Source organism: Cygnus olor, chromosome 4 (assembly GCF_009769625.2).
Source record: "Cygnus olor isolate bCygOlo1 chromosome 4, bCygOlo1.pri.v2, whole genome shotgun sequence".
NCBI classification, from domain to species: domain Eukaryota; kingdom Metazoa; phylum Chordata; class Aves; order Anseriformes; family Anatidae; genus Cygnus; species Cygnus olor.
In genome coordinates this window covers 27,451,553-27,469,764 of record NC_049172.1, presented here as the reverse complement: position 1 = coordinate 27,469,764, position 18,212 = coordinate 27,451,553, and the positions used below count along the sequence as shown (strand labels likewise).

Below are 18,212 nucleotides of genomic sequence, written 5' to 3'. Positions count from 1 at the left end.
CACCTGTCCCATTTAATGCTGAGCATTTAGTAAACTACCTGTTAGACAACCAGTAACTCATACTTATGCAACTGTAAAAAATATTCAGCTTTGAAAGAGAACTGTCACATTTAATTGTACCTAATCTGAATAATGAGAGCTCTTTAGAGGTCCATGACTTCTCTGTACATTTAAAATTAAACAGGTCATGCTATCCAATTCTAAGAAAAAATACATTGATGAATAATTAAATTCAGACTCAGCTCATAATCATTAGTTCGTATGCTACAAACTCTTAGCTATATACATCCATATAAGGAAAACAGTTAATAGATTTTTTTATTATTATTATTATTACCAACCATGGTAATGGATAATGACTCTCACACTAGTCAGTGAGAGAGTAGAAAACAAGAGGGCCTCTTTTTGATTCCTCAACTCTTTCACACTCGTTTGCTCAGCTCTAATCAAGCTTTCCAGAGTGCAGAAGAGAAGAATAAGGTGAAACAAGGGATATCAGTAGGGACTAAAGAATTCCAAAATCTTTCTACTGTAGTCTACAAGTTGTACATCACAGCCTTCTGCACTACTACTCACCAACTGAATATTCATAGGTTGACCAGAGAAACCTATCTGTTACAGAAAAAAAAAACAAACAAAGGGGCTGAGAGGGGAGAATTTGGAATATTGTCTCAAATTTTTACATATTCCTGCAATAAAAGACTGTTGTTCTTTCTTCCTTATTTTCTAAATGACCATGAATGGGAGATTTTTGTATGATGCAATCAACAGGGTCTCTGAGAAAAGACCTCTCTGCTGGAGGCACCACAAAGAAAGCTGCTGAAAAAAATAATAGCGTTAAATATTTCTTCCAGGATCATTATGTTCCTTACTCATAGTAAAAATCTCTCGCACAAAACTCCACATTAAACCACCAATAGAAATCTCAGTTTTCTCTTCATTTTTAGAACTTGATACCTCTGACAGCTCTCTTTACCAGCACTCAGTATTGTATGTTTTCAACTTCATTTCATGCATTTTTTCTTACCCACATTCCCTACTTTTCCACTTCTTCATTCCCTACTTTTCCACATCTTCATTTCACAAAGACTACATATATTCTTTTGCTCCAAATTTTGCTTTTACTGTACTTTGTGCAAATTGCTACATGAATTTATGGCTTCAGATTTGAGTCTCCTAAAGTAAAATAGGTATGAAATTACAATATGCTTTAATTGGGCTGGTGATTCCTGTCACTAATTGTGTGAGGAGGAAAAAAAGTGAGCATTAATCTGGTTATGCACCAGATCCAGCACTGCTGAAGCACTGCTTGATATGGAACAAGGAAGAGGGGAAACTAACCGCCAGATTCAAGTGGCAGATAGCAGGTAATATTGCTTCTTTTTCCAGTGGTATTGGTTTAGGTTGGTTTAAATTGTAAGCGAAACTATACACAGAGTTTGTGACAATACTATGGTAGACCTTATATGGAAATTATTATGCCAGTCTATAATTCTTAACAAAGAGCAACTGAGAAGACATGAGCAATTGCAATATAGAATTTTGAACTAAAAAACAAAAACAAAAACAAACATCAGCTACACATAATGGCAAAATACCATATTTTCAAATAATTCAAGCTTTAGAAATTAAAAATTAACCTGTCACACGCAGATCTAAAGATGCCCGAACATCCTTTCAGCAACAATTGATCTCTCCTAATTCAGGAACAACCTGTTAAATCACGTGTTACTTACCCAAACAATAGGAGTTTGGGTAAAAACCCTTTCAGCAAATAAATTACTGTTTAAAATGAAAATAACTTTAAAAAATACCAACCATAAAGACAAGCAACTAGCATTTTCACCAGAGAACAAAAGTACATGTGTCTATTGAACCAAGACCTTGAGCAACGGAAATCTTTTGTGGTTGAAAGAACTGATGATACACTGTTTCTAAAGCTATGAACTAGAGAAAACAATTTACATGACAAAATAAAAATCTGTATGCAGTTTTCCTCCTTCTTCACCTCTATAGTTCTTGCTTGTTTTCCACAGCACTGTACAGTGAAACAGCATGCAAAGAAAAGCCTGAAATCAGGTCAACTAACTATTCAATCTCTTTTGGACACCCTAGAAAACACATTAATTCACAGAAAGATGCAGATAGATGCCTACCAGGATTATTTAAATTAGACACCTACCTGTCTTTACTTTCCTACTTATATGCTTTTGAGACATACGTTGCTTAGGAGCTTTTGAAAATCCTTCTAAGCACCCATCTGCTTTATATATCAGCCATCTGAATTTTTAGATACCTATTATTTTGGTAAATACATACTTCACCACTTCATTCTTACATTTTGAAAACAGATAGACACTTACTTTATATTGTAAAATGAGAACATAAAGCTTAATTAATGCTAAATGACATAACTCTGTGATATCCCTACTTGAAATGCACTATTTCCAACAAACTAAAATTCTTTAAAAGTATTAATAATAACGCTTCTAGAAATTTTTGGTCTAAAACAATGTAATATATTACCTCATTTCCAAATTAGTATTTCAATATTCCTTGAAGACAATAACTCTGTAGAAGACAAGATATTTTAAATATATAAAAAAAAAAAACAATAATATTTAGAGAGTTGTGAGTTTTTCTCAAAAAATAGCAAAAGAGATAAAAATATACAGCCGTATTACTTCCATCTATATTGTTCTTTCTGTTCTTGGCTTATTCCCAAATTATAAACACTGATGCAGTTTAAAAATATACTAATAGCCTACTATAAACATGTTCAATATTAATAATTGCTCTTTCTGACATATATACACAGGTATATTTAAGGCTATACTCTAAATATCATCTCTTATTAAGAGCCCTCACTCATACAGCCCAAATTCCAGCACTTCAAGCTCCTTATTACAAAATTCTTCATCATTTTTATCAGAGACAAGATACAGATGCACAGAACATCACCCAAATCTGTACATGAGACCCTTGGTCTACCTTGTTTCTGGCACTCAGTTTTGTAATTTGGAGAAAGTTTCTTGAGAGGCAGAGGAAGGAATAATGCTCAGACAAAACTCAGTTTACATTTCCAAGTTCCCACCTCAAATTTGAAAATGAATATTCAACGAGAAGTTAAAAATGTGAAAATGTTTAATTCTCCTAAATCATCTTAGAAAGAGCGGACTATTTTGGTTGAAAATCTGTCAAGAACTTCAATGCTTTTCAGCTGACATGAAAATTTCTGAGTAATGGCAATGGTAAAATAAGAGTAGAGGGAAAGCTATAAAACCTTACAGTAAGACATAAATGGCTTGTAATAGCATGGAATTTTTTATCACAAAAAAATCTGCTTATGGGTTATTAGCATGCATTATCACTACATATTTTAATATGATATAGTTTCCTAAACCATGCTGGCTGATTACAGTACTAATTAAACAAGTTCAATTTATCTAATTATATCTAAGTTGAAATATTTATAAAATTATATGTGAGCTAAAATATCATCCAAAGGGCATGCTCATTAGTCTTTAATTACAGGAAAAATAATTAAATTAATGTGCACAGACTTGGTTGGTCCATGATAGGTTATACTGTCCAAGTCTAAGATATTTAAACAATACCATGTCAACTGGAAAAAAAATAAATCTGTATAATTATATTCAGGTGAAACCCAAATCAATGCACTACAGAATCATCCCCTTTTGATCAGTAATTAGAGACACCTCAGCATTCTCAGATTTCTTTCCATCACATTGCCTCTACAGATCTCTACTCTTTTTTTGCCCACCTAAAAATGTATGCTAGGATTCATTTAAATTAAAAATATAGGATTTTAATTATTAAAAAGCCTGAAATAGTAGGCTACACAGTGCTATTACTGAAGGACATTTATGAAATTCCATGTTCATAATGGTTTTCATCCTGCCACGGAAGGAACATCCTATTTATTGTACAGGTGGGTGCTAATAGTCCAAAAACATGGCAGCTTTTCTCTATATATATCTCCTTTTGAACTCAAAGAAATATTTCTTGTGTAGAGACACACAGAACCATGCCCAAATCTTTCTGCTAATATATTTATAAGATGTGTGAAGGGTTTCATGTTCTAACTTTGTCGAACATGTGGATTAAAATTAGGTCAACACAAAGCCAATTCTTCATACGTCACGTTCCAAGAGATAGAGGGGCAGATTTTGCTAAGCAAACTTATTTTTCTGTTCCAGTAAGTCCATGGTGGCCTATGATGTTCTATTTTTTCCTGGAACTTTGCTATGATACAAAGATATACCTTTGATGTTCAATCATATTTTTCAGATCCTTGTCTCTCAGCTCTCATCAGGTGTACGTCAATGTCCAGATCTGTCCTTTACATTATTTTACTTTCAGATTTTTATTCCAATTTACTCAATATCTCATCCAAGAGTGCATCTGTTTGTACTCTTTTGAAAAACAAACAAGCAAGTCAGGCAGGCAAGAACGTTTTAGCCTGACATTTGTGGAAGAAAAGTGGTCTATTATTTGCTGCTTGTAAATTTAGCAGAAAACAGCTTAGAAGGCATTGGATATGTAAGTAAGCAGGCTGGTCAGTTCTTCTCTTGCTATAAATGAACTGAAATTAGGTTAGAACACAACCACTTTTTGAAGGTAGGAAGAAGTCAGGTTTCCTGAGGGACTCCATGTTATCAGGAAAACCTTAAGGATTTTGTCTGAGAGCTGGCTAAAATGTTCAGAATGTTTCTGAATATTGTCTGTTCCTTTCTTATTTTCTTTTATATATATATTTTTAGTTTTTTTTGAGAGGGAGGGTAGAGGGTGTTAACTAGTGTTTCAACCAAAGAGTCCTGAAGTAAAGAGGAACTTCACAGTCACACTCAGTGTTGTAAAATTCACATAAGCAAAAAATCTTCTGGATTCATGTTTCCATATGTGGCTTTGGATAACTTAATCTGAAGTTATTTTGTGAGGAATATGAATGTGGTTACTGGGGATTGCAACATCCATACATTAGAAAACCTGAATCTAATACAGTTTTCTGTGGTTTGATTGAAGAACAGTATTACTTTAATGCTATACATTTAATATGCCTGAACTGCAATAAAATGTTAGTTTCACAATGCCGAATGTTAACTGTGTCATATTAAAAACAATTAAATAAGATCGGTACACACAAAAATGGAATACTACACACACATCCTCCTGCTTTCAAAAACAGTTTTAAAATTCTAATTTACAGAGTAATTTTGATCAGATAATCTTTAGTACATAAAAACATCATTCTCATACTAAAGCATCAGCAATACTGAAAATGCGAAGGAATATTTGAATCATGCTAATAGGACTGAATGCATTTTCAGTAGAGTTGTAGCTATATGATTATTGGTTCATGTCCACAATATCTCATTGTGAACTTTTCAAAATCGCAAATACAAAAATAGTGAGCCTTGTAAGATGACTCTCAAATGTTACAGATATTATACCTCATTGAGATATGCCATATGCCAGGACTGAGATTTTTTGTTTTCTCTGGGACAGTGTGACTAGTTCATAGCACTGCTGGTCTAAATTTCTGTTAGGCTGTATGATGTTACTACTTGAAACTTAACAGTCATTTCAGTTTCGTGCTAAGTGCTAATGTGACCTACATGAACAGTGTGTAAAAATATTTTTGTTAGAAGCTGAACACTTTGTTCTGTTTGATTACTAAATTTAATTGCAAGTTCTAATAAATTTTAATTTGAATAATTACACTTTCTCTAGTAATTTTCACTTCATTTGCAGTCCTGTAGCTTTTCAAATGCTTACTGTTCTGATAATTGTCAGTGAAAACCAAAATGGCTAAGTAATGTTAAGTACATTTTCTTTCGTGCTTGCTGCATATATGTTGCTTAAAAACCCTTCTTAGAAGGAAAAATGGAATTAATTTTTAAGAAAATTAAAGATTGTTCAGAAAAGGGAAATAAATTACAGTCAACCAACACTTATTAGGGCTCTTCATAAGACTTTTTTTTTTTTTTAATGATACTACTGTGTAGCTACATATTTTATCCTACAAGATAATTTTAGGAAAATGACCCATTTGAATCTTAAACTTACTTATTTCCATGATACGATCTACAGTAAAATTAGAAACGTATTTGTTGATACATTCTCTTCCATTTCCTCGTATAATTGGAGCACCTGCCTTGTGTAGCAGGACAATTTGGGTAGTCATGTCTCTCCTCCATGGCTACTCCATGTACCACTGGACTTCCTTTCTAGAAAGTGCTTAGATGTACTTTCTATACCATCTACTACACTAGCACACTCCTTGGGGTTTTCTTTCAGAGAATTATTACTATAATATTTAAATGTTTTTACTGGGCCAAGACCTGACACAGTTTTATTGTTTGTCATTTGACACTTTCAATCTCATCTTCTTTAATGCCATTCTTATTGTCTGCTATTAACACTCAAAATTCATTCCCTAGGTTGACACCATACTGTTTCACACTCAGTGCCTTTAGCTGCTCCCTTTTTTCCCTTAAAAATGTTTTTTTTTTTTTTTTAACAAAAATAATACCCAAACAGAAGTCCCCATGATCACAGAAAAAAATCCTCTAATCCCACCTAATTACTTCTCCAATTACTACCTTCTTTATCTTTCTTTCCACTGAAACCAGGCTCACTAATGAGCTTCTACTTGGTAAATCTTAAGACAACCTTTTCTTTTGATCCCGTCCTTACAACTGATGCAATTCATCACCATCTTCTCCACTGCCTTCTCAGGTACCTTAATGTTTCAAATGGCTATGCAAATTTAAGAACATTATTTATTGTCTCTTAATGCTCCAGACCCATCTTTCTGTCGGTTTCTTTTCAGAACTATTACCCGCTCACCACCACCACTCCACCAGAATATCTACACCAGTGGCAACTCCTGTGTTCAGCCTCTATACATTTCTGTCTGCATATGATGTATATATTCGGCTGGAATTAAGCCTTGCGGCAAAATGATTCTGATTATTTCAGCTGTAATTCCAGTAAGAACATTTTGAATACTATTTTCAAAAGATTAACTGCTGCTGGTTAAAAGCCACTCAGAGGAAAACTGTTATTTCATCCCCAGATAACTTTGAATGTCTTCAATGAAACTTAACAGTTTACGAAATCTGAAATCCGAACTGTCTTCTGAACTTCACTTTAAGCTATTTGATTTTTCTTGTTTTACTGGCTGACTATTTTGACAGTTAATATGCAAACTTAGATTTTCATGAATAGATTCTGAATCTGAGTTCTTTCTACATTATTTTTAACAGTATACTGCTGCTGTGATATGAAAAATATTAAACGCTGACAGTAGTTTCACTCTCCCCTGTCAATTTGCCCTATTCTTTTATTAGTTTGTCCTTCCAGCCTAGATTGTTCTGTTGTAGAGAAAACTTAATATTGTGTTAAAAACAATGTAAAAACATTACATAGATCAAGGCTTAAGAAAACGTTTTACAGTCCATAAAGTAGCTTTTTTTTTATTGAAGTATTAAAGTTTACGTATATTTTAATGTAAATCCAACATACAGTTTTACATTAAGCAAACATAGTATTCTGGAAGTGAAGAAAGGGAGCCAAATTCCATTCTTGGTAGTATAAACATGTCATCCTAGTCTAAGAAATACTGATCTGCTCAGAATTTCAAAATATTGAATGTTCTATAAAGTAATTTGTCATCTAAGCTATCATTTCCGTTCCCTACAGCTTTCACAGCTATTTATTTTGAATGCACTTGATAAGGAGAGATCAGTTAATATATAATTTGGAATTTTAGTAGTAGAAAAATGGATTAAATAAAGTGAGTCACCCTTCTGACACTTCTGTCTGATTTTTTATTTGAATATCCTATGCTATCCTATCAATTTAAAGATTCCAGATAAAATTTCAAGCGTTACTGGCAAAATGCATTGCTAGCAGACGCTGGAAAACCAGACAGCTTCACACCTGATTTTTTAGTATTAGTTTTTAAACATTTCAACAATTACCAAAGAGTTTCCATTATTTCTCTAAAGATTCGTTTAACCTGATAAACTATACTCCATGGATCAATGAAGACACATTTTTATCTCACTAAAGACAATCTCATCTGATGTGTGACCATATTTTTTTCTCTTGCACCATTTTCTGAAGGTCTGGTTGCAATATAGTACAATATGGTGAATTGTTCCAAGCATCCCAGCCATCACCTCATCCACAGATACACTAGCTTCACTGAATGCATGTTGGACAGCACTGAGTGCATAGCTGGCTAAAACAATGACAGAAGGTAAGCTTCTACCACAAAACACACCATCTGAGGTGTTTTGCACCCCATCTGCACTCCAAATCCTTTTTATTCCAGGAAAGATGAAGCCAGAAACAGGCTGCATGAGTTATTCTGGCAGTGGTGACCCTATTTCCCATGGAGTATGGATCCCCATGCCAAATATACACAAGTAACAAAGCCCCAAATATACAGGGGTAGCTACAGCACTGTTTGAGAATTCCTGGAGTTAAAATGAATAATGCACTTTCAAATGCCAAAGTTTAGAGAAATACAGAAGGTAAAACTGGACTAATGAAACTTAAAACACATGCATTATTATTTAAAGGCTACTAACTGAAAGGTGTATGATGCCACCCTGTTAAGGAAACTGCAGGATCTCCCGTTATGGTGAATTTCTTCTTACATAACAATTAACGTTCACTTTGAGTACTCAACATTTCAGCAAGTAATATTTTTATTTCAATATTCTTCTACTGCTAATGATACTTGCTACTTTTCCTTTACGCTGACTATATGTGACTAACTGTGGGCTGAAAGCACAGTAAACTTTAACCTGCACTGCTAAAAATCAATGGAAAACAACCTTACCTGACTTGGATAAGCTCAGCTTAGAAGTTAGACTTTCTACAATGTAAAAATATTTCTACTATGTACCATTATAAGTTTTTTTTTTTCCAAAGCAAAAAAAATGTATGAAATATCTGTAGTTATATAATTAAATACAAACGTTTGCACGTGCTTGGCCTGAAAAGGGAGGTCTGTACTCCCAAAGTAGTGTCCATCAGCATCAGAAAACTGCCAGCTGACTAGCTGTGTTCCAAGGCACTATTACAACTTACTGAGTTCTTTTCAGAAAATGTACTGTATACTTTGCCATAGTCATTGACAAATGCATTCTAAATAAAAGAAAATTGCTATATAAACTGCTACTGGAGCTTCATGCCACAATGAAGCTAAACTTTGCCTGGAGTAAAGAAACACAAACATTCATATTTATGTCAATTTTAAAAATGACTGCTCTTGAAATAACCTTGCAAGGACCTTTATTTTGATGCAACTGCAGCATGGAATTTTAAATCATAACACCACTGAAAAAAAAAAATATATAAATATTCATAGTAATGCAGATCTTCTGTTGTCATTAACTTTTTTTTTCTTTTTAAGCATTTTGCTACCATAAACTTACATTAAAATCTACCATTGCAAGGCAGTGAAAGACAAAAGGAAAAGCTCTGCAAATGCGCTCTGCTGTGCTGCATTACCTCTGCATTATGTCCATGCAACAGGCATAGAGGTTGGATAATATGTACTACTGTACTGATTGTAGGTCTAATAATGCACTGGAAAGGAAGCATAGTATACCTATTCATTTCACTCATTTCTCATCATCCTGTTTGAGTAGCACAACCTTGCCTTGCCTTTAACACATGAACTGATGTAAAAATACCTGCATCTCATCATTATTTACAGACTTCTGTACATCTGCTTCAGACCAGACCCGGAGCGGCTGTAAACCACTTATAGGACTATTCAGAATACATGGTGACTGAAGTTATTTGATTCTAAATGGATCGTTTATTTCTGATCAATTATTCCCACATTTCCACACAATATGAATCAATTCTGAGATTTTCTGCTAGTATATCAGAGTTCAACCACGTATAGTTTACCAATATTGCATATATCAGAATAATTCATTATGGACAATGGATTGATTCTAAAAATGAGTGAAAAATTGCTTCACAGCTATAGAAACAATCTCTGTGCAAATACAGAGCTACTGGCTTTCCCTCTTCCCCCCTCCCCTCCCCAGTACAATTACAGAAGTTCAATCTTCAATTAAGAGAAGTAGAAGCACCCAGGCTTGTCTTGGCATGTATTCGTGGGTTTCTTTTTTTGCTTGTTTGCTTGGTTGTTTTTTTTCATTTTACAGTGTTATAGTTTGAGCTTAATTTGTGAGAAAACACTCCTTTCTTTACCTTTCCACCCATTTCACTTCTCCCTATGATTCTTTTTTTTATGAGAGGGAACTGCTTCTGCCCCATCATGTTGGTCAGAGAGAGGTTACAAATAATTTATTTGTTTCTTCTTTCAGACAACCTGCCAGCTTCCAAAGGCAAGGACAGGGGAGCCTGTGGCAGTGGGATAACTAAGGTCTATTTTAATTCCTGTCTTCAAGTCCTCCCTCAAAGACTACTACAGTTCCTCCAGGGTCTCTGTGAGACAGAAAGTTGATAATATACTGAAATAGGCAGTAAGGGTAAAAATCAGCTGCAATGTTTATGTTACATTAGAAAGACAGTAGGGAGAGATTGTAGTGGATAAAGTCAACAATACTTCAAAAAAAAGTTGCTCATTCAGTATTGTGTATATCAAATTATCTATCTTGTCTACTTAAATTAGAAAATAGGAACTACCTTCTGGTTTTTTTTTTTTTTTTTTCTGGTTAGTCTTGGGGATTAAAGACTGGCTCAACCTTCACATGATACAGCAAAAGAAATGGTAAATGACATCTAAAAAGTCATCTAATGTCTAGTAAGATGCAAGAACATTTCAAGCTCTTGATGAAACACAGGAGTTTACTGTAAATCCAAATAAGAACATTTCCAAATACCTAAATTAAACCTTTAAGTTACATTATCACTGGAAAGGAATTATCTTTCTGCTAAGCTAGAGTGTCCAAAATTCATGTAGTGGGCCTCAGATACAGGGTGTAGAGAATGAGAATTATTATAATTTTTAAGGAAAATTAAGATTCTTGCACACTTCCTTAAGTGTTGCATTTTTTTAAGAAAAATATTTTCTAACATAAACAAGGATAAAAGCGTAAGAATTGTCTAAGCTGAGGAAACAGTAGTTATATTCTGATTTTTTTTTTTATTTCTTCTACTGAAAGTTTTAAGAGAGGACGCTAAACAAAACAATTGTTTTCAGCATTACAAAGTCTGTCTCTCCACCTCCTAGTGAGATGTCCCAAGTCTGAGCTGAGTACCGTACTAATGCAGGCTCATGGGTTATGGACTTCAGTGTGACCAAAATCTTTTCTCTACAAAAGACTGGGTAAACTGACAGTACTGTTTTTGAATTATTATTCTGTCTCCAAATAAGTATGACAGAAAAGAAAGGAGGGTTGAGGAATACAGAAGGAAGATTTGATTATGGTCTTAAAATACACAAAATGCTGTTGCAAGAAGTAAAGATACACAACAATTATTTATGTTATTCCATTTTTTATCTGGGTATTTTACATCTATGCCTAAGTTCTTGGAATGTGAAGCATCCCCTCAGTGGTCAATAGGAATATCATGTTTCCCTGACCACAAACTGGGGACACCAACACTCTACTTCCTATTCAAAACCCTGCATTGTTATCTGTAGCAAACAGACCTAATCTGGAGCTCTGCTACACAGTAGCACCATGCTTTTTCAGGTACTGTTGTTTCATGCTGCTTGGCGTTTGCTACCACTTCACCTTTTACTCTTAAGATACACTACTGTGGCTGTAGGTTGCAGTCTGGAACATATTTTAGTCAAAAGAAATAAAAGTTGATTTATGTAACAACAGAGTATTTTATTTCCCAAGAGCTGAAATTCAAGTGAACAACAAAAGAATAATTCAGTTCTTTATTTAATTCTTACCTGAGAAGAATATGTGTGACCATCTGATCCACAAACAGGATTGGTATAAACTACTGGACACTGCTTGCAGTTTGATGAAATGGGAACACCCCTCCACTGTTTATGGCCTAAACCAGCCTCTTTCATACTGTAAGTAAACAAAAAGTAAGTAATTCTGATAAGCAGTAGTAAAAATAGAACATATTCAGGGTATTTTAATGTGCCTTTACAAACAGTAAGCCATACATAATTTCAGCCATTAAATTTTATTTTAAGTAAAGCACTGTCAGTCTATGCTCACTCACTATCATACCATCTATTTGATACACCTGCAAGTTACTTCAATTTTTAAGACATCTTGGTTGAAAAGATGATTAAGATGTTGCTTCGGTGATGGTTACATTTATTGATCAGTAAAAGACGTCTGACTTGTGTGGTATTTGCTCATCTCCGTTCTTATTAAGTAGTATGAACTGAGCTATTATTAATATTCATGTTTAAAGAGACAACATTTAAGCATTATAGAATATATAATATAAATTATATTATATCATAAATACTTCAATAGAAACAGCTGGTCCTTCAGAGTACTGTTTTACCCTACTTTGACCACTGTCAAAGTATAATAGATTACATTTCTTAAAATTCAGACTCCACCACCAAAGGTGAAGTTCAAAGGTAAATAAAGGCAGTCCACTGGAACACAGGGTTGATCTGCATGTGTGTATATGTGTATGCCCGCATGCATCTACCTGAATTATCTAGCTCTGAATCATCTAGCTCTGAATTAACCTTTATTTGATTATTTTTCCAATTGCTCTTTGCACCTATGAAAGCATTTAGTAACCATTGCATCCTTAAAGATCTGTTTTATGAGAGTTGCCTAATTCATAGGCTAGCCTACAACATGCTTTTTATATTAATGGCTTCCATGCAAATAAGAAAATAGAACAATAATGGATAATTTTTATAACATGTTTTCTGCTTTGAATCTTAATCAAGAATCTACCAATAATTATGTTTAGAATACAGCGATGACTTATCACGACACAACAAAGTAGTAAATGTTCACGCTCAAAAAGCTCAAATCAAATCTTTGATGGAGCACAACTGTTTCAGCTTGGTTCAGCTAAAGATCATCAAGAACTGTTCTGCTACTTAGTCATGAATCACCGCTTGAGAAGAACTTGTCTGGAGTAATAAAAAAGATATGAACTTGAAAAAAGTAATCTCTGATTACTGCTTTTCTTCTCACTTGACTGAGAATTTTCCAAGCATCCACATGAGCTCCAGCCTAATGAGACTGTGTTTAGATGGCTGCATCTTTCTCTTACTTCTTGTTTCTTCTGTAGCTCATGATTCCCAGAAGTGTCCCAGTAGCCTGAGATTAGTAACAGGACCAGGCAGTCCCAGCTATCAAGCTACCTGATGGAACTTCTGTTCATCAGATTCACGGTAACTCTAGAACATTGAATAAAACAATTGCAAAAGTTCCAGACATCAGTAGGAAGAATTCTACTGATATCAGCAAAAACTAGAAATTACAAACAGGATTTGTGGGATACACAGAGGCCACTGGTTATAGTTTCTCAAAACATATCAAAGATGATACTAGAAGAAATTGAGATTTTTAGCTTATCTGCCCCCACTATTCTCTCCTTGTACATGCCATAAATGAAGTATACACCTGAGAAAAGATGGGGGAGGGAACACACATGTCCAGACTGAGGAAAAAGGATTATTAAAATCATCTGAAGGAAGGAAAGAGAATGATGTCTAAAGAAGAATCACAAGAAGACTAGACACTAGAACAAGCTGAGGACAAAGAAATCACAGGTCTGTGAGATGACCATTGGAGACATATGAAGAACAACGTAGCCTGATCGCCTTCTCTCAACCAGCCTCAGCTTCATTAGGCTTTTAAATGCATGCTATCCCAGGCCGCTCATTTAGGGCAAAGAGAGTCTTTTCCAAAGAGAGACTTTTCCATTCTACACAGAACTCTGTTGAAACCTTCAGCAAATCACTTTTAAGATCTTGGTTTCCATATAACTAATAAGATTTTTCTATAAAACAAAAGTATCTGTGTTTTCCTAACTCAGAAGGTAAAATGATAAATAAATTATAAATAATGGTGTCAGTCCAGAGATACTGGGTCATACAAATGCTTTGGATGGACGTATGATTGGAAGGTTTAGTACAATAATGCAGAAAAAAAGATTTTGTATAATTATAGCTGACCAACAGCTATTTTCTGATGATCAGTCAATGAGATGACAGGAAAAAAGTAAAATCAATAAAAAACATTTTGAATACCAGTTATGGTACACACATACACTTCATAAAATCTATTAATAGTACCTTAAACTTACATACTCTAACATTTCCTTTCATCATTATTTAATTATATCAAATTTGCTTCTCTTGACTATTTCTATGTTGCCATTATATTGGCATTTCTGTGTTTGTGTTGTTGTTGTTGTTTTTTTCCCAACTAGGCAATGAACTTACATACAAACTATTAGCATGAAAATAACTAAGAAGCCATTATTATTATGGTATAAATCATCTTGAATTAAAATCATTGTTGTATGCCCATGATGTCATTAAATAAGACCCAGAAGGACTGTTTAATGACAATGTAAGTAGTTTCAGTTACAATTTACTTAAGATATACACATAAAACAATACATTGTTACATTCTACATATAAGAGGAAAAGAATTAGTAAACAGACAACAAAAAAAAAGTTACTCCGCTGTAAAATTTCACTTTTTTCTTCCTTCTATTCATTTTTTTTTCCATTTGATAAGCATAAAAAAACCACCCAGATCACTGCAACTCGCAGTTACTAAAATTGTGGCATTTAATTTTCTGATTCCATTACAGTCAGTATAAATGTTCATGTCCATTACTATTTTGCCACAACAAATATATGAAGCCACGTAAAAGTTAGCCTCTTTCACTGACAAATCTTGTACTTCTTGATTTCCTGAAAAGGGTTTTGGGATCTCTCTAGTAATAAAGTAAATTAAGTACTGAATACACAAGCTCCACATTATCTGACATTGCTGACACTCAAATAGTGGAATTAAATCTATGGGTTTAATTTACCAGCAACACTTGTGATTGCATTAATTTGCGTACACCCAATTGTGCATATGCTTTTAGACTGCACATGCAACTGCAGGTCTGGAAACATAATTAGACAATCTGCACAATTACTGTAGCCTATGTACCTGTTTGCATACATAAACTTACCTTTCTGTATACACAATGATCATGCCTGCGAATACTTTAAGAATGCTTAATATAACGCCTTGAAAATTCAGCTACAAGCTACTGACTCTTTGGAAACACGACTTATTTGATGACATATAAAATGCATGAGTGTCCAATTCACTTGATGGAACTTGATAGTTAATAGCTAGATCTGAGAATTCTCAAATACAGGTCTTCAAATGCAGACTGACAGAAACAAATTTGACTTACTAAAGAACTAATGTTTCAAAGAACTCCTGCATTTTTTCTCTGATAACTATATTTGCATTTCTTAGATAGTTTAGAATTATTCTGATTTAGAGACTGTCTGATTATATTTTGCTATGGTCTTTGGGGGACACAATCAGGCTGTGTCAGATTAACATAATTAGAAAAAGCACTTGTATTGCAAAATCTAATTTGGTTTTGTTAGAGTTGACTACATTTCCTTCAAATTTTCTTTTTCATGTGAAAGCATCCTGGAACAAAACTACAGTTGTCAGTATGTTTTTGAGATGTTCCTTTCAAATATCAAAAGAAACCTGGCAGGTAGCTCAGCACCACACAGCCATTCACTCACTCCCCATCAGGGGGATAGAGGAGACATTCAGAAAAAAAAAAAAAAAAAGTAAAATTCATGGGTTGAGATAAAGACAGTTTAATAGGACAGAAAACGAAGGGAAAATAATAACAATAATAATATTATTAAGAATAACAACAACAACAATAAAATACACAAAACAAGTGATGCACAATGCAATTGTGTACCACCAGCCAACCAATCCCTGAGCAGCAGCCCCACCAACCTGACCAACTACCCCCTTATTTATTGTTCAGCATGATGCCATGTGGTATGGGACAACCCTTTGGTCAGTCTAGGTCAGTTGTCCTGTGTCCCCTCCCAGCTCCTTGTGCACCCCTATCCTCCTCGCTGGCAGGGCAGCATGAGAAACAGAAAAGTGGTTGGCTCTCTGTGAGTACTGCTCTGCAACTGCTATAACACACGTGTTATCAGCATTATTCTCATACTATATCCAAAACACGGCACCATACCAGCTACTAGAAAGAAATTAACTCTATCCCAGCCAAAACAAGGCCACATGGCCAGCTCTTGTGTGTTTCTATGTTATTTTGACTTGTTTCACTATTTTGCATTATTCCCATAGAATACAAGAAAAAATTATCTTGAGAAACTAATAATAGTTGAATAAATCTGAGATGAATGAAGCAGAGGTTAAGAAAGTTGCTCTAAAAATATAATAAAAAAATACATTTTTAGCAATTTAAATTAACAGTGTTGTCAAGATGTTTGTATTTATTGATGGACCAGGATAACATTTAGCAGGTGCATGTGAGATTATATAAATTCAGCTATTATTTTTCCCCAGCACGTACACCCAAGAGGTCAGACCAGAAAATTGCATGTGATCTATCATTTTTGTCAGGATCACTAAATATACATACTCAGTATTATTTTAGAATTCAGAGTATTTTTTTCTGTGCATGTAAAATCAAAATGCTATTTACTGATTTGCACATGAAAACAAGCAGATGTTTTGAAGATACAAATTCTTACTCTTTTCACCTACACGTAATATTAACAAAATGCTTTATACTTTTAGATGGTTTCTGAACCTGTTGTCATATAGCTCCATTATTTTCTGCAGTATTCTGCCTACTTTTGTCAAGCAAAGAAACAAGTATTTTTTCAGATGTCTATATAATGAACTAAAACCTAAAAAAAAAAATAGCCCTATATATTCTTAAGAAACAGTTGTAAGTAATACTGCTGAAATTTTCTGGAATAGTATTTCCCTCACTTTGACTGAAGTTAGGTCGTACAGCATTTTAATGGGACAGAAAAGCAAAGAATGCACAGCAACCCAGAAATGAGTTCTCATTATTTAACTTACCTGTAGTTGCCTGAGAGGTGAAAGGGATTTTAATATACAAACTGCTGAATGCAGAACTCACACCAACCTCCTTTGGGTTGGCAAAGTTTACAGGAGTAAACACATTTCTAGGAGTAATGTGTTATACGTGACTATGCAAATTACCAGAAGCTTAGAAGCTTTTTGTTTCGTTTTGGCTTCTTTGGAGGGGAAAGAGGAGAATATTTCAGATTGAAGCATGCAAAGATTTTCACCAAAGCCCCTAATTTCCAGATGGTAGGCTATAGGTACCTGTTGCTTTAAAATAGCTAGTACTTCGTGAGAACTTTATTGCAAACTGAAGGAAAAAATGACCTCTGTAGAAAAGGCTCTAAATACTCTTTCCAAACTATAAGAGATGGTAGCTCTTCTGAACTTAACATATGTCAGTCCTCCCTCCCAGCTGTAGCTTGTCTTTAAAAAGTTATCATTAAAATCCTTTTTAGTTGAAGATCAAAGACAGAAAAAGGATGTTCAAATATTACCTAGAGACAGTAACAGAATATACACTTGTTAAAGGATTAAGATGGCTGTGTGACAAGTTCTTCTATACTATACGAAACAACACCTCAGAGGACAGTTAAACCATGAATTGGTTAATCGCTAGTATATTTATGTATTTTTCAGTTCTTTTGATGTTGGTTGTTTTGTTACATCCATAATTTCTTTCAACTTCCCTCTTAAGTATTGTAAATACTGTAATAACAGTACTGATGCCAAACAGTTACACACAGACTTCACACACAGTTAAGAGGATGTAAAGCAATAACCTTATTTCTCATTTCAAGTGGTAAAATACGCAGGAGGCACATTTAAACTGCAAAGAGAATGTCTTCCTGAAAGCCAGTTCCTCAGGTTTTAAAGGTTCTCTTCTTGTTTCCTAAATGTACTAACTTGTATCTACAGAACACTGCTGTATGTACGGCGAGAAGGTCTCTCTCTCTCTCTCTCTCTCTCTCTCTCTCTATATATATATATATATATACACTAGTCATAAATACTACTCATAAACCTCCCACTGCTGCAGATTCTCTATAGCTGAGCAAAGCATGAAGAACAACTACATTACAGCAGCTTGTAATCCTGAGAAGCCTGCTTGGAAAGAGCATACAA

General features: G+C 34.3%; 1 protein-coding gene across 5 annotated transcripts in view; it reads right to left on the bottom strand.

Moving 5' to 3' along the window:
• The window catches only part of SPOCK3 (SPARC (osteonectin), cwcv and kazal like domains proteoglycan 3), a 199,149-nt gene that overhangs the window by 66,337 nt on the left and 114,600 nt on the right, over window positions 1–18,212 (bottom strand). For all 5 annotated transcript variants that reach the window (XM_040555879.1, XM_040555882.1, XM_040555883.1 and 2 more), the window contains one exon: window positions 11,930–12,056. In XM_040555879.1, the coding sequence (XP_040411813.1) occupies window positions 11,930–12,056 (127 nt within the window). The remainder of the gene's footprint in view (window positions 1–11,929; window positions 12,057–18,212) is intronic.